The 17,578-nt window shown below is 47.4% G+C and overlaps 1 protein-coding gene across 2 annotated transcripts in view; it reads right to left on the minus strand.

Moving 5' to 3' along the window:
• DLGAP1 (DLG associated protein 1) overlaps positions 1 to 17,578 on the minus strand; it is a 356,932-nt gene that overhangs the window by 154,339 nt on the left and 185,015 nt on the right. Inside the window, exon 6 of one of the 2 annotated variants that reach the window (XM_030213111.1) lies at positions 10,341 to 10,357. The exons of the other annotated variant lie outside the window; for it this stretch is intronic. Coding sequence (XP_030068971.1) covers positions 10,341 to 10,357 — 17 coding nt within the window. The remainder of the gene's footprint in view (positions 1 to 10,340; positions 10,358 to 17,578) is intronic. 2 annotated transcript variants of the gene reach the window in all.

A 17,578-nucleotide genomic window follows, 5' to 3' on the forward strand; every position in this document is an offset into this window, starting at 1 on the left:
ATGTTCTGGCATTATTCCTGCAGCGGAATATGGCCTCTATTGTTTCTGAGACACCAGGGTTCAGATTTAGATTACTTTATTGGGTGCCAATTGTACAAGGTATACATTTGGGTCACAAGCAGGGGGGGAAAGAAGGTTTGTAAGTCTGGTTGCTCACACAGTTTTGAAACAGTGACCTGGAACTGTGGTGTCAAGCTGGGTAGAGTCATATTGAGAGAAACTGTTCAAGTAAAAACTTGGTTTATGGCATCACGAGCCTGCGTTTGTAAATAACCAGGTTTAAAAGGGGGTTGGATGGTTTCCTAAAGGATAAGTCCATAGACCGCTACTAAATGGACTTGGGAAAAATCCACAATTTTGGGAATAACTTGTACAAAATGTTTGTACATTTGGGTGGCTTGCCAGGTGCCCTTGACCTGGATTGGCCGCTGTCTGGGGACAGGATGCTGGGCTCGATGGACCTTTGGTCTTTTCCCAGTATGGCATTACGTATGTACTTATGTATGTACTTACACCCCTCCCAACTTATCCCAACCATTGCGTTGATGATCCTTGTGCACAAGGGCCACAAGTTTCAAGTTTATTTATGATTTACTATCCTGCTCATCAGAACAGCCATCTGGGTGGCTTATAGACTAAAAGGATAATATGAAGAAAAGAAAATTCACAAACAAGACAAAAGAAGGGAAAAGGGAATAATTACAATAGTAAAGATAGGATAGTGGGAGGGAGGGGTAAAGAACACATTAGATGACAGCTTGTGTGTCCAGGAATTTGCATCAGATGCTAGTAGAGAGAAGGACTGGGAGAATCAGTGGTAGGCATCCATGTACGCTTTAAGACAGCCTTAAATTGTTCTAAAGATGTCTGTGATCTTAAATGCTCTGGCATCATATTCCAGAGTTTGGGGCCTTGAACTGACAAAATGGAGTGTTGAGTATTTTCATAGACTATTTCTCTGAAGGTGGGAACTATTAAACGGTTTTGTGTGGATGACCCAAGTGTCCTAATGGGGAGCAAAAGGTGTCAAGAAGTAAGAAAGAAAGCTGACTTCACCTGAAGTTCAAATTTTGAAGCCCACAAAGCAATCTGATTTTCAAGTTATTCCCGGTGATAATTCATCTATATAATAATTGGTAACTCTGCTTCCCTGGGTGGCTGGCTGGCTGGGTTCGTAACAGCATGCTGACGTCAGCTCGTCTCCAGTATTCCCTTCCCTCTCAGTGTCCCGCCCTCGTGGAAAGACGAAATGATGTCAGAGGAGGGCGGGGCACTGAGAGGGAAGGCAAGGGTAGGCTGGAGGTGACACGAGCCCAGCCTGCTGCCACTGCCACCTTAGGTAAGATGAACAGCTTAAAGGCAGGGCGGCAGGAAGAACAGAGTCACTGGCCATGGATGGGAGGGCAGGGGAGGGGAGGATCACTGGGCATGAGATGGGAGGGGAGGGTAGAGGAGAATCGCAGGACATGGAGGGGAGGCCAGAATCGAGGGACACGGAGGGGAGGGCAGGGCAGGGCAGAGGAGAATCGCTGGAAATGGAGGGGAGGCCAGAATCGAGGGACACGGAGGGGAGGGCAGGGCAGGGCAGGGCAGGGCAGAGGAGAATCGCTGGAAATCGAGGGGAGGCCAGAATCGAGGGACACGGAGGGGAGGGCAGGGCAGGGCAGGGCAGAGGAGTATCGCTGGACTACTACTACTACTACTATTTAGCATTTCTATAGTGCTACAAGGCGTACGTAGCGCTGCACAAACATAGAAGAAAGACAGTCCCTGCTCAAAGAGCTTACAATCTAGGCCAGAATTGCGGGATACGGATGGGATGGGAGGGGAGGGAAGAATTTCTGGACATGGAGGGGAGGGCAGGGGAAAGAGGACAAATCGCTTAGATGAGAGCCTTCCTAGGGCCCGTTTCATTTTTCACGAAACGGGTTTTGTTGCTTGTTACAAATATTTGCATGAATTCTTTCTAAGACTCCATTTAAAATTTGCAGATGTTGATGGCTCTGACACCACATCTAGTTATGGCCTAAAGGATTACAGTAAATAATCCTTATGAAAATTGTAGCCCCGTGCAGGATGTAAGGTATCAGAAACAAATGATCCCACAACGAAGGCACCGGAGTTGACCGGCACAGAAGAAGACTCTTTGGCTGGCGGGGATTGGGGACCCCTGCCAGCAAACTAAGTACCCAATGTGGCAGCGGGGCAGGAGACGGGCGGGTGGGGGGGTTGCGGTGGCGGGGGTGGGGGTCCAAAGTGGTGGTGGGGGGAGGCGGCTAAACAGTGCCCCCCACTTCGGGCTCTGGCCCCCCTCCCGCCGAGGTCTGGCTACGCCCCTGGTATAGGCGCCTACGTGGCTTAGTAAAAGGGGCCCTTAATTTCTAGGAGGTTAACATGGTTCTGTTTCATGTCTGCATTAATTAACAAAAAAGCCTAGGATGGAATTTTACAAGCTAATCTTTATTCATTGTTTACTTCATCACTCATCAGCAATATACATACCTCAGATCTCCTCCTAATACATGCTGTGTGCAACTCACATCACTTTTTAAGTTCGGGTCCATTGACTGTTAAGAAAGCCTGCCTGCCAGATCATCTTGTGGGTGAACACTCACACTGTTTCACTTTCCCAGACTAAAGGTCACTGGTCTGTTTCACTCCCCTGCAGGTCTTGTGTGACTGCCTCCGCTTGGCTCAGTTTAGTCAGGAGGCCCTTTAAAAAGCAAAAACTCATTTCCTGCCCGCAAGATCAAATCAAAGCATTCCAAAGGAAACCAAAGGGATGGTCTCTGCTCTCTGGAATCTGAAAAGAAAGGCTCAGGGAATGTCTACTACTTCAGTTTCTGCCAACTAATTGCCTAGCACAGACAGCAGTACAGTTTAGCAATGCTTAGACTTGGAGATGTACAGTTTCTGCTGTGGGTTTGTTGAAATACCATTGAGTGTGATCAAATATATTTGATGGTCGTGACTAGACAGTTTCTGTCCTCCCTAAAATAGACAACTGATTTCAAATGTTCCAAGCAGGTTTCTGTGCTGAAGCACATGACACAGGAATCACCCCTGAAGCTGATGCTAAGTGCCCTCTGCACTGAAAGGAAATGATTTAATTTTGTACTGGACTGTGTAAGAAAAAAATTTTCACTTTCCTTTCAGCTCTGCTGTGCACCATCATCCTCATGGAATACTTCCTTTCGAATATTTAACACTGACAACTCTTGACGTGCTTTTTTTTATTCATCAATCACAAAAAATAAAAGCAAACAAAAAAATGACATTTGTCGCTTGTCATGGTAGAGGAAATATAAATTCTGCTGGGAAAGCCCTTTCGCTTACTGAAAGGGTAGGAGATGCCTGGAATGATCCATTAGCAGAGGAGCTGGAGCCCAATGCTGTGAAAGAATTTAAACATACTTGGCACAGATACAGAGAGCAGTGGTAAGAGCAGGGTTGAGTTTGGGTAAAGCTGTCAGGAAGGGAACTATGGGCCTGAAACTTTTGCAGATGGTATCAATCTTTGGGCTTGCTATACATAGGGTTACCATATGTCCGGATTTACCTGGACATGCCCTCGGGCAACCGGGCGGGTTTTGCCAATCTGCCCATTTGTCCGGATTTCTGGACAAACGGGCAGATTGCTAGCCTTCCCTCCCCTTACTTACTACTGCCCTGGTGGTCTAGTGACCTCTTCCGCCTTCGGGGCAGGAAAGAGCCCCCTCACCCTAAAACTGCCCCCCTCCTTATTCCGCACAGTATTGGCTTCTCCATAATTTTTACGCAACTTCATTCCACCAGGGAGGGATGAAGGCATAGGCAAACTAGGCACAGGCCTAGGTTTCAAATGTTTGGGAAGGGCCCTCTCAGATGTGCCAATTCAATGGCTCCCAAGGCAGAGTTTTGATCCAGTATGTAAATTGCTGGCAAAATTATGAGTGGGGGAGAAGAGAAACCAGTGCAACCTCTGCCTACAAAAGTTTGTCTGCTCTTCCCATGCCCTGTGCATTGTCCTCCACTTGGCTGGAGAGTTGCTGACTGCGCTTCTTACCTGTTGGCTTCAGTGTGGGAGTTTGAAAATGTATTCATATTACAGTAGGGGGCCTAAAGTGCTTGTTTGCTTAGAGCCTCCCCCCCCACCAAAGAGGTAATCCTCCCCTATTGCCCACCCTTTACCACAATTTCATTGCCTCCCTAGCATTCCCAAAATCTGCTTTCATAATTATTTCTACCAACCCTGCTGATAGGCCACCTCAGGTCTTGCCGTCTTCAACTGTGCTTCTTACAAGATACCAAAACTAGACTCCCTCTGTTAGCAGTAGACTTATTAAATCACATAGATCCAGCATTGCCTCCCTCTCTCCTCCCCACTTTCATCCAGCATTTGCCACTCTCTCTCCACTTCCATTCAGCATTTCTTCCCTTTTCTCCTCTCTCCCCAGCTGGCATATCTCCCCTTGCTCCCTCTCTCCCCAGCCGGCATTTCTCCCTTTGCCCTCTCTCTTGCCATCCAGCATCTCTCCCCTTGCCCCCTTTCTCCCAACCAGCATCTCTCCCTTTGCCCCCTCTTTCCCCATCCAGCATTTCTAATCTTGCCTCCTCTCTCTAAACTCAGCATCTCTCCCCTTGCCCCCCTCTTTCCCATTCAGCTTCTCTCCTGTGGCCGCTTCTGCTTCTCCCAACAAGCAGTAGTGGCGGGTAAATCAAGGAGTAAAAGGCACAGGGCTTCAGTGCTCAGACACACACTGTTGGCTCTGCTGATCCCTGCTCCTCTGACATAAACTTCCTGTTCCGGGGAAGAGCTGACTACAGGGGCGTAGCCAGCCTTCCATGGGGAAGGGGGCCAGAGCCCGGGGGGAGGGGGCACATTTTAGCCCTCCCCCCGGCGCCGCCCCCCCACCGCCGACATTGCCGCCCCCCCCTCCCGCCGCGAACCCGCCGCAGCCTACCTTTACTTTTGCTGGCGGGGGATCCCACTCCCCGCCAGCCGACGTCTTCTTCTCAGTCGCTTCCTGCTCTTCAATTTGTTTGCTGACGTCCTGCACGTTGTACGTGCAGGACGTCAGACTCAGAGTCTCTGAGTTTGACGTCCTGCACGTACAATTACGTGCAGGAGGTCAACAAACAAATTGAAGAGCAGGAAGGACTGAGAAGACGTGGGGGGGTGCTGTGTTGCCTTGCACCCGGGGGGTGGGGGGGTGCGCAGCAGCGATCCGCCCCGGGTGTCAGCCAACCACGGAACGTCACTGCTTGAAATAGAATCTTTCCTCCTACCCCTTCAGCATCATGAGAAAAAATGGCAGCATGCTCACACTCCAATAAGCTAGACATCTAATTCAAATCATTGCCAAAGCTCTGCATTTCAAGCCACATCCAGCACTTTTGTGATTGGTGGAAGACATGGCAGATCTGGCTGAAGCAAAATTCCCCATTGCTGCACCTCAGTAGTGTAGCCAGACAGCAAACTTTGGGTGGGCATCAGGGCAGAATGGGTGGGCATGAAATGTACTCTCTGCACCTCCTCCCTGTGCTCCTTCCTTGCCCCTGGTGCCCCAACTCACAATATAAATACCTGAGCTGGTGAGGATCCCCCAAGTCCCACTAGCTGAAGACCTCATCCAGTCCTCTGAAGATGCCCAGCAACCCAGAATGCCAAGTTGCCAAGCTCTGCATTTGACTTGGCAGCAGCATTTCTGAGCCTGAGCTGGCACCTAGCATGCTCACTTCTCACATTTGACTTTCAATGGGTAGAATCAGGGTGGGACTATAAATCCCACACTACTTTGGGATGCAAATTCAAACTTCCCTCTTGGAACTGGGTAATTGGCATCTCTGTTTTCATCCATGCACAGTGATCTGTTGTCTTAGAACTTCACTTGACTACAGGCACAATTACAAGAAAAACATTACAAAAACATTCCCCCAAAATGAGATGTGTGTGTGTGTGTGTGGGGGGGGGGGGGGGGGGGAAGGTATCATCATGGGCTACTGTTAAAATAAGTTATTTTACCACAAATCATGTTATTTTAACAGAGTCCCATTATATGGAATGAAACCATATGCTAGAATAGCAGAACTTGCGTTTAAATAACTCATCTTAACGTTGATAACTTCCCTCCTTAATGAGCTTGATTTACCACCTCTGAATACCTCAGGATATTTTGGATTTGCTAAATAACCTCTGTTGTGTAAAGGGGGTAGTCGGACAATAATCTGGCTGCATCGCAGCTGCAAACAAAGTTATCTGGAGCACATTGGAGGGAGAGACACTAGATAATCCATTAACACTTTCTGCTCTGCCCACAAACCAGTCCGCAAAGGGTTATTCACCCACGCACTGAGGCGGCTTTGATTCCTCTACTTGAACCTTAAGGTTTGAATGTACACACTCCTACACCAGCCTGGAATGTCTCTGGAAAGTCCCGGACTGCAGCTGTGCAGCTCCTGTTACAGTCTGTGGGAGCAAGTGTCTCACTTTTATGTTCTCTTCCTCTCATGGCAAAATCAGGAAACCTACATTATTAAATAACCCATGCTGTTTACACTATCACATGCCATGAGAAGGAAATGTGAAAAGAAAAAAAAAAACCCAGTTAAGTACACAAACCACTAACTGCTGTAACTTTCACTCAGCTAATTTTGTTTAAGCATTTAGGGCCACATGAGCTGGGGGGGGGGGGGGGGGGGGGAGGGTGTTCTCCAATTTGTTTCTCTGTTGAAAATGTTTAGAATATCTGGAATGGAGAACTGTGGTAAAGAATGTCACTTTGCTGTCAGAGCCTCTGGAAACATACTTTTAGCTAAACTGCCCAGGCTAAAAGCCTACACAGAAGGAACCAGATTTAGGCGCATCTGGTAGGATAGCTGGCAATATGTAACCCCTCTTCTATTCTTGTTTTTCTTTGTTTTTTTAAGCACTGCTCCATAATCTAGCTACTGGCATCACTTTTCCTGCAGATCTTTCATTTCACTCTGCCTTGGCTGACGCATTTCTTGGCATACACCTCTTCTCAATTGAGAATTAAATGTCGTAATCCAGATCTTCATTTAATTTAATGTATTTTATTTATATCCCACACTTATCCACATTTCCTCTGATCTCACCTTTCTCACCTTCTTCTGTCTCTGCTGCTGCTGCCCGTGGTGACTCTACAGTTGAAAATGGCATCTGTGACCTCTCATGGAAGTCTCATGAGAGTTTGCGGCCACCATTTTAGACCGTAGAGTCGGCACAGGACATAGGCAGCAGCAGTGTGCGGAGGCAGCAGCAATGGCAGTGGTGGGAAAAGGCAACTAGGCAGAGCCTCTGGGTGCCCGGTTGCCTGAATGGTCAGTCCGCCCCTGCTCATGTGAAGAAAATACTCGTCCTTTTTATATATTCTGATGTGAGAGAGCAGTGAACACAGTAACATAGTAACATAGTAAATGACGGCAGAAAAAGACCTGCATGGTCCATCCAGTCTGCCCAACAAGACAAACTCATATGTGCCACTTTTTGTGTATACCCTACTTTGATTTGTACCTGTCCTCTTCAGGGCACAGACCGTAGAAGTCTGCCCAGCACTATCCCCGCCTCCCAACCACCAGCCCCGCCTCCCACCACTGGCTCTGGCACAGACCATATAAGTCTGCCCAGCACTATCCTCGCCTCCCGCCACCGGCTGGCTCTGCCACCCAATCTCGGCTAAGCTCCTTAGGATCCATTCCTTCTGAACAGGATTCCTTTATGTTTATCCCACGTGTGTTTGAATTCCGTTACCGTTTTCATTTCCACCACCTCCCGCGGGAGGGCATTCCAAGCATCCACTACTCTCTCCGTGAAAAAATACTTCCTGACATTTTTCTTGAGTCTGCCTCCCTTCAATCTCATTTCATGTCCTCTCGTTCTACCGCCTTCGCACCTCCGGAAAAGGTTCGTTTGCGGATTAATACTTTTTAAATATTTGAACGTCTGTATCATATCACCCCTGTTTCTCCTTTCTTCCAGAGTATACATGTTCAGGTCATCAAGTCTCTCCTCATACATCTTGTAACGCAAATTCCTTACCATTCTCGTAGCTTTTCTTTGCACCGCTTCAATTCAAGGTTTAGGAAAGCTGTGTGAATAGTCATTAGCTAAGGTTGAAGCTTGACCACTGGTTCTACTGCTCCCAAGTTCCAAACTTATGCTAATTTAGCCCCTTTGGGGGAGATTCTATATATGGTGCTTAAAAAAATCAGCGCTGAAATCAGTGGAAACATGAAAACATGGCGTAAATCCCATCACGTAGATTTAGGCACACTGGGCCATATTCTATAACTAGGCACGTAAATTTCGGAACACCCACGAAACGCCCGTTTCCCCACCCATAACCATGCCTCTTTTTCCCTGTGCGCATTAGAAGTTTGGCACACATCATTACAGAATACGTTTAGCGAGTTGTGCACCTAAATTCTAATCAGTGCCAATTAGGGCTCATTACTGCTTGTTAAGTACTATTATCAGCGCTCATTAGCTTGTTAAATTACGCAAAGTGTTATAGAATCCGCGCCGATATCGGCGCTGATCTCTAGGAACACTATATAGAATCTGGAGGGTTTGTGTGTATGTTACCAGGTGGCCTACACAGATGCGCATACTCTCCTGTTACAAACCTGGAAATGTATGGATACTGGATGGATACTGTGCATTATGGTGGTAGTATACTGCCACCTAGGGAGAAGCTACTGCACAACAGCTGACTGTGTACAGAGTCGCTCTGAGGGGGTCACACTGGCCTTTGAGAATTTTGCAGCCTGTATTTGCTTAATGTATGAGGAAAAAACAAAACAAGGAAAAGAAAGTCTGGTAACTCATCACATTTGCAGTTGTTTGTTCCATGACCTATTGGTTATGGAATGGTAAAATAGATCATTATGACATAACCTTGAAGGAACAGTAGAGCTATTGTCAGACACATAACCAGGAATTATGTCTGAAGACAAATGACATAACTAGCTCAGTGCCTCAGCAAAGATCAGGTATGACAAACACGGTTCGTATAGCAAGCATGAGACATTCTGTACTAGATTCTATATATGGCAGGTAAAAATCGGTGTAAAAACAATACACCTAGGCGTATTTTATAAATTATGCCTAAAGTTAGGTGCGGTTTATAGAATACACCTAGTGCCCATCCACATGACTAAATTTAGTTGCAGGTATTTACACTAAGTAAATACTAAGTTAGGTGCGGAGCAGGTGTATTCTATATCAGCGTGCATAGATTTTAGAAATGCCCACGACCCGCTTATTCCTCATCTATGGTCATGCCCACTTTTTTGTTCTGTGTCTTAGAATTTATGCGCAGAATATGATTAGCAGGTTCTGTGTGTAAATTATAATTAATACCAATTAGTGTCAATAACTGCCTGTGACATGGCAATTACCAGCACCGATTGGCTTGTTAAGATTGTTAAGTTGCACATGCAAATCGGAATACGACCTGATTTGCATGCGTAATTCCGGACGCACTATACAGAATCCAGGGGATTATAGAAAATGTGGATTTTATTACCAACAGGAGCAAGGTAAAGGTTAGCCAATATTTCTGAAAGGCACAAAATGAGTTTTTCAAGATTGCCCTTGTCTGTGTATTAAAACAATTTATTCACAGAAGCTGGGTAAATCTCTCTTATCTGCACCCTTCTCCTCCACCGCTTACTCTAGATTCCATTCATTTCATCTTGCTGCACTTTATGCCTAGAACAGACTTCCTGAGCCGGTACGTCAAGCTCCATCTCTGGCCGTTTTCAAATCTAGGCTAAAAGCCTACCTTTTTGATGCTGCTTTTAACTCCTAACCCTTACTCACTTGTTCAGTACCCATGTTTTATCATTCCCCCCTTAGTAATTCCCTTATCTCTTTATTTGTCCTGTCTGTCCTAATTAGATTGTAAACTCTGTCAACACAGACTCTCTCTTTATATCCAGTGTACAGCACTGCATACGTCTAAAAGCACTATAGAAATGATAAGTAATAGTAGTAGAAGAAACTAACATCCACAGGGCACAGCCACATATTCCCCTGCTTCTGCCCAAATCTCACTTTGCAGTGAGACAAAACATCAAGCTACACATATCTTCAGATACACATCTTTTTCTAGAGACCACACTGAGCAGACTGGCTGTCGATTCAGTGGCACATAGGCGGGTAGTGCTGCTGAATATCAGCTCTAACTGCTTAAGCCAAAAGTGGCTACCACAGGGGCAGTCCAGAGGTGGAGCCAGGGTGGAGCTGGGAGCAGGGCCGCCAAGAGACTGGGCCGGGCCCGGGGTCGAGGGCGGGACACAGGGAGGGAAGGCCCAAAGGGAGGTGATCTGCAGACCCTCCGCTGCTGCGCTTCTTTCACACAGAGCGAGGTCGAGGTGAGGCGCTATGATGTTAATTCAGGGGGGCCTGGCCCGGTGGTGGACGGAGGGGGGCGGGTGGAGGGGACTGTGGCGCCGGGCCCAGGGAATTTTCTCCCCCCTGCCCCCCCCTCTCAGCGGCCCTGGCTGGGAGGTATGCAGTACTGGTGATATTTAGTTCTGGTGCTCACATAGCTAAGCGACCAGATAGGACATGGGCCCTTTTACTAAGGTGCACCACAAAATAGGCTGCGATAGTGTAGACGTGTGTTTTGGGCACGCACAGATCCATTTTTCAGCGCGCCTGTAAAAAAGGCCTTTTTTAAAATTTTTGCTGAAAATGGACATGTGGCAAAATAAAAATTGGTGCACATCCATTTGGGGTCTGAGACCTTACCACCAGTCATTGACTTAGCGGTAAGGTCTCACGTGGTAATCATCTATGCACATAGATTGATGATTACCGCCCGATTTCTGCTGCACGCCAGAAAATAAAAATTATTTTCCGGCATGCGTAGCAGACGTGCATCAAAAATGAAATTACCAAAAGGGCCATACGGTAGCCGGGAAGTAATTCAAAACTGACTTAGATTGAGCACGCTTAGGTGCCTACACGTCTTAGTAAAAGGGCCCCAGACTGCACAAAAAGCTGTCTTATCTTTGGCTGCCTAGTTATGCAGGTGCTGGCATGGAATATCGGCCAGCACTGCATAACTACTGGGTAGCAGCTGACAAATCCATTGTGCTCCTCTCCAGTGGCGATCCTAGGTCGCCTGCCACCAGGGGTGGATCGCTGCTGTGCACCCACCCCCCCGGGTGCAGCGGCATCCGTCCCCCCGGGTGCAGCACGACACCCCCCCCGGCGCAATGACACCCCCTCTCCGGCGCATCAAGCCCCCCCCAGTGCAATGACACCCCCTCCCCGGTGCATCAAGCCCCCCCAGGTGCATTCTTCGCTGCTGGAGGGTGCAGAGAGCAGCCGCTCGCCTGTCGGCTCCACTGTCTCCCTGCTCCCTCTGTCCCGGAACAGGAAGTAACCTGTTCATGGGCAGAGGAAGTAGGGAACCAGCGGAGCCGACAGGCGCGCGGCTGCTCTCTGCACCCTCCAGCAGCGTTCACCCGGGGCGGACCGCCCCCACCGCCCCGCCCTTGGTACGCTACTGCTCCTCTCATCCCCCATACACTAGCATATCCCCTCACAATGCCCACCAAGAGCATGGCCCCCGCCCAACATCTCCTCCCTAGAAGAGCTGCTTCCCTAGTAAAGCATGACCCCATGTCTGAAGCCCCCCACTTCCCAGTAAAGCAATGCCCAACTTCCAAAGATCCCTCAACCTCCCCACCTCCTAGCAAAGCATAACCTCACTTCTAAATACCCCCTGATTGCCCCACCCTTCCGGCAAAGCACAGCCCCACTTCCAAAAACCCCTGACTTTCCCACCCCCCACCAAAGGACAGCCCCACTTTCAGGTGAGTCCTGGGGGTGGTTGGTTGGAGGAGTGGTGGAGGGTCCAGTTACAGTAGCTGGGGAGATTCTGCTTGGGTGAAGTTCTACGCTGGTGGTGGTGGTTGGGGGGTCTGCTTGGGGAAGTTCTGGTCTTTGGGGGGCTTGATCAGGAGGTTGGTAAGGATCAGAGTGATCAGATTGGGGAAATGAGCTTTACAGGAAGATTTGATCAAAGGGGATGTGCTTTGTAGGGAGGGGGTAACAGATCTGGGGGATACTGTATGGGGACCACTTAGAGGGGAGAGGCTTAAGGGTTGTGCCACTGTGGGAGCTGCAACTCTATTTTTAGTCACATGTGTGGGGCCCATGCGGTAAAGTATCTGTCTTGTGATGTAAATGCAGACCCCCATGCACCTTAAGTTTTACAAAACCTTATTGCACTTTAGCAAACAGGATCCTGCCATGCCTGAACTCTTGAATTTTTTGCCTTGTAAAGGACTTCTTAATAAATCAAGCTTTTAGGGAGCAATTTTATAAAGGATCTTTTGCACATACACCTTGTTGTGTGTGCATAAAAGGCCTTTTATAAAATTACCCCATGCACGGGTGGTGACAAGAAGGCACAGAGTTTTACGCGACCTGAGAGTAGGTTTGGAGCAACGGTTTTGTACTCTTGCCAGCAGTTTGAGCTAGAGGAAAACAGCTCAGAGCTGACTTCACTTCCTTTATAGTGGGCTGGTACTGCTCCCAGGCCATGCCAAATGTAGCATGTCACTTCCATGTGTTTCCAGACATACTGGAAACAAGTGGAGGTAAAAGGAGGGAGGAGTGTGATCAATTCAGACTTCCTGACCTTAGTACCAGTCCGACACAGCACCATAGAAGACCAGGAGGCAATACACTGAAAACAGGTAAAAAAAAAAAAAATAATCTTCCAAAATGTTTTAATCGGCCAGCACTCAGGGGACTTACCTCAGGCCCCCTCTCAATAATAGGAGAGAGGGACCCCCACAAGGACTGGAAGAGAATAGGTGGAGGGACCCGACACCATTGGGAATAGCACCCCTGGGCTTTGTGGATCAGCCTCAGTCAATCCTGGGTTTCTAGTCTGTTTCTAAGGGGCGGAGGGTGAATCGGTTCTAAAGGACTGTTATCAGAAGTGTTCTCTATTACCCCAAATATTGCTGAGGGCATGGATTAGGGCTAGGAAGGGCTCAACATGGAATCTGAAAGTGCTAAAGCAGGACCACCCAGGAATTTTACTTCTAGTTGCAGCAATTTTTCATGCAATATGGAGGATATGTTATGTTATGTATTCTTAAACAGTATCTAGGTACCCAGATTCTGTTATAGAACAAAGCATAAGTCAACTTCTACATGCTAATATTTAGGCATTAATCACTTACGCCATGGAAACGGCAAGTGGAAATGTTAGCACCTCAATGAAGGCACTTACGCATGCAACTTACAGTATTCTAGAACTTTTGTGTGTAAGTGTGCAACCCACTCATGGCTCACCCATGACCTTTTCCCTAATGACACCTTGACTTTGTCTCGCTTAACTTCTCACAATGGAATCCATAACTGATTGTAACAAACTGCATTTCCATGATTTACAATGTATTGTAAGCCACACTGAACCCGCAAATAGGTGGGAAAATGTGGGATACAAATGCAATAAATAAAAATAAAATACATCCCAAGAAACACATAGGCAGTCAATCCACAAGAGCCAGACTGGAACAAAATCAAGAGCCAGATCAAACCTGAAACCAGACAGTTCAGTAGACAAGATCCAATCCGAACAAGGGGCCACCTCAGGGGCTCTCAATTGTAGAAACTTGTTACACTCCCTCACGTAGTCCTGGCTGCCCTTTGTTTGGGTGAAACTTGGCCAAGTCATGCACAGCTTTCTACCCCTCCATGTCTGTTGCTAATTAAAGTACCATTGGAATTTGATTGCATCTTGTCTACTGGACTGTTTTTTTTTCTGTTTTTTTTTCTTTATTTATTTATAACAACTTAATTTTACAAGCACTAAAATAACTTGCCAGAAATGCAGAGAAAATAACACACAAGAATTATTTCAATCAGGTAATTCTATACTCTTCCTTAGACCACAAAATAGGGAGAGTGAAACAAGACAAGGAGATCAATTAAACAAGAGTAAACAAAGAAAACGTGGTACTAACCTGATTATCCCCAGTTATTATTTATCTGAATCATTATTCCACATTGATCGTCTGGTTGGCTTCTTCAAACCCAAAACGGTGTATAGTCAATTTATTTAGTTGGAAACATACTTATTGGCCAATATTAGACGGCCTGTTTTCTTATTCAATCCACCCATGTTTACGCCCCCTCCCCTTGAAGTTATGTGCTAAAGCAGTGTTTCCCAAGTTGGTCCTGGAGTACTCCCTTGCCAGTCAGGTTTTCAGGATATCAACAATGATTATGCAAAAGATTGATCTATATCATTGTATGCAAATCTCTTTCATGCATATTCATGGTGCATATCCTGAAAACCTGACTGGCAAGGGGGTACTCCAGGATCGGCTTGGGGAAACACTGCGCTACCTTACAGAATAGCGCCTAAGTGTAGTTCACAGATAATTGCCCTTTATCTCCATTTTAGTGCTTAACTTCCATTTTAGCGCCAAAACTTACATGCCAAATTGGCTCTTAACCTGTGGCGTGCTATATAGAACTAGGGGCAAATACATACCGCTGCATTTTGCTTATGATTTTGCCTGCTTTCGTGACTTATATGTCTTTATAAAATAACCTCAAAAATAGGGGCCTTCTTGGCCCTCCACCCTAGGCAACGTATTGTAACATGTAACTCATGTCTTTTGATCTCAATTTGTAAAGATTGTTAGTGCTGAGAGTGAGAGGAATTGCTCAAAAGTGGAGAGAGACAGTATCTATCTAGGTAAATTAGGGCTTACTCATCAATGATTGCCATTAGAACAGGAACTTATGTTTTTGCTTGCCTACCAATAATTAAGCACTTCACTTCTAATTACACAGCACTGGCATACTGCCAGTTTCCAATGAAATTCCATAGACTTAAGGTTTTCCTTGGAAGGTGCATTCCAGTTACCACAGAGGCTGAAAGCAGTTATTTGCCTGTGATGTCTTTAACGTTCTCACTATATATCATTCACTGCTATTTTTGTATTACAATTGTATTCTTGCATTTTATTTACCTCCAGAGGAGTAGCCTAATGGTTAGTGCAGTGGACTGAGAACCTAGAAAACTGGGTTCAACTTCCACTGCTGTGCTTGTGACTGTGGACAAGTCACTTAACCCTTCATTACCCCCAGGTACAAATAAAAAAAAACTTAGATTGTGAGCTCACTAGGGAAGAGAAAGTACCTGTATATAATAAAAATGTAAAATGCTTTGGTTGTATCACAGATAGGCAATGTATCAAATCCATGAACCTTTACTCTTCTAGTATTATACTTCAGGTTTAGTGTTATTAGTAAAGTTTGCTGTATTAACCTATGATGTATGGGTCAGGTACCTTGTTTTCCCAGCAGTAGAGGGGAGGATTTGAGGGGACCAGTGTATATGACTGCTTTTTCCTCTAGACAAAACTGTCCTCATCTCCTGTGTTAAGAGAGTTCATGTTTTAGTTTCTATACCAGCTCCTTCTCCCTGTTGGGGGCAGGGCCGCAGAGGGGGGGGACAGGGGGGGCAAAAGTCCCCGGGCCTCCAGGGGGGGGCCCAGCGCCGCTGCAGTCTGGCCCGCCCTCCATAGCTCCCGGAACTAACCTGAAGCGCCTTCACGTTCGCATCGCAGCAAGCATCAGCAGGGCAGGCCACTACTTCCTTCCGTGTCCCGCCCTTGCCTGACGTAACGTCCGCAAGGGCGGGGCACGGAAGGAAGGAGAGGTCTGCCCTGCTGATGCTGATGCTGCTTGCTGCGATGCGAACGTGAAGGCGCTTCAGGTTAGTTTGGAGGGCCCGGCAGCGGGTGGAGGGGGGGCCCGGCGACTTTGGGTGGGGGGGGGGGCCGTGACGTGACCTCGGGTGGGGGTGGGGGCCCGGGAGCGGTCTTGTCCCGGGCCCGGCCCCGGCGGCCCTGGCTGGGGGATACAGGAGAGCTTCTGATTCACATTCCCTCCCTGCCTCTTTGGGAGGGAGCTTACAGCCTACTGCATCTGAATCTTCAGCTCTCACACACTAAAGTACACTTCATAGACATCTCTTGAAACATAGGGGTTCTGTTTACCTTTTCAAGGTGGTTTTCACTCACACTCACAGGAAAGGATGCTTTCAATAAACGGGGTATACCATACACTCTGTCCTTTAGAGCAGCTCCAGATTTGTTTTGACAGGGTCAACCACACTGCATGCAGGGACTTGTAGTTCTGATCTCCCAGTTGCATTCCCTAAGAAAAGCAACATGTCCCTGTTTGCACCGGGGTTAAAACAGGACTGCCAGGCAAACCTGGAGCTAGTTAGCAATCCTGCTCTAAGATCATGGCTTTGTCAAATCTATAAAACACACTTTGCACTTTGCAGACTGGCTATCTTCTTATAGCCTACTAATGCCTAGGTCCTTTCTAAATAAGAAAAATGTCATCAACTTTTTTAGCTGCTCTCTTTACTGGGAGAAAGGATCAACTACAACCAAGGGCGGACTGAGAGTGGTCTGGGCCCCCTGCCCAGCCACTGCCTGACACACCCCCTACTGCCACGCTGCTGTCCCGCCACTACCACAGCTAATGCCCCCACTGCCCCGGTCCTATCCAAAGGGCTCTGGTGGTCTAGTGGTCTCTGCAGGGGGGGGGGGGCAGCATGTTCTTTCTTGTCTGCTGCGCTGCTGCTATTCCCCCACCTGATGGCGCCACCACGTTTTCAAAATAGCATCCGAGACTATGTGGTAGTCTCGCAGATCATGACAGTTTCGCGAGACTTCCGCAGAGAGTCTCAGCTGCCATTTTTAAATTACGACAGTGCCGGGCAGGGGGAATAGCAGCAGCACAATGGGCAGGAAAGAACATGTTCCCCCCGCAGAGGCCACTAGATCGCCAGTGGTGCGCCTTTAAAGGTAGGACCGTGGAAGACTGAAGTGTGCGGCAGGCATCAGGGCAGAGCCTCTGGGCCAAGCTGAAGTTTTGAATGCGTGTTTTTGACTGGTTTTTTGGCCTCGAGCAGTCCACTATAAGCAACCTTTTCGCTCTGAAAGAGAAGGTTAAAGTGACAACTGGCTGGCTAACTGAGGAAGCGTGGGCATGTATGGGGACAGCCAGAATATATGGAAAGGGAACCAGGCAATGAGCATCCTGCCTGTCTTTTCACCTTCCTTGGGTGACTCTAAACTAGAAAGCTGCATGAGAATGAGGATTACTGGAATCCCACGGGAATGGAAGTTGCCACAGGATTCCTGTGGGGATGGATGAAGTTGAAAAAGAGACAGCCTGCAAGCAAGCTTTGGGGCCCCCTCCCTAGCATCTGCCCTGGGCCCTATCATGTTTAGCACCGGCCCTGTGCCTGCCTATAAAATACACACTGGACCAGATTCTATATATGGCACCAACAAAATTGTTGCTGAAAAAAAAACATGCTTAATGCTGTTCTATAAACCTCACCTAAAGTTAGGCACAGTTTATCAAATATGTATTGTGCCTGTTCCCACGACAAAAATTTAGGTACAACCATATATGCCAGATAAAACCTGGTGTAAATGCCCGCACCTAACTTAGGCACAAATCAGGGTAATTTTAAGAATGCCGACAACCTGTCCATGCGTAGAA

Source organism: Microcaecilia unicolor, chromosome 1, assembly GCF_901765095.1.
Source record: "Microcaecilia unicolor chromosome 1, aMicUni1.1, whole genome shotgun sequence".
Taxonomy (NCBI): domain Eukaryota; kingdom Metazoa; phylum Chordata; class Amphibia; order Gymnophiona; family Siphonopidae; genus Microcaecilia; species Microcaecilia unicolor.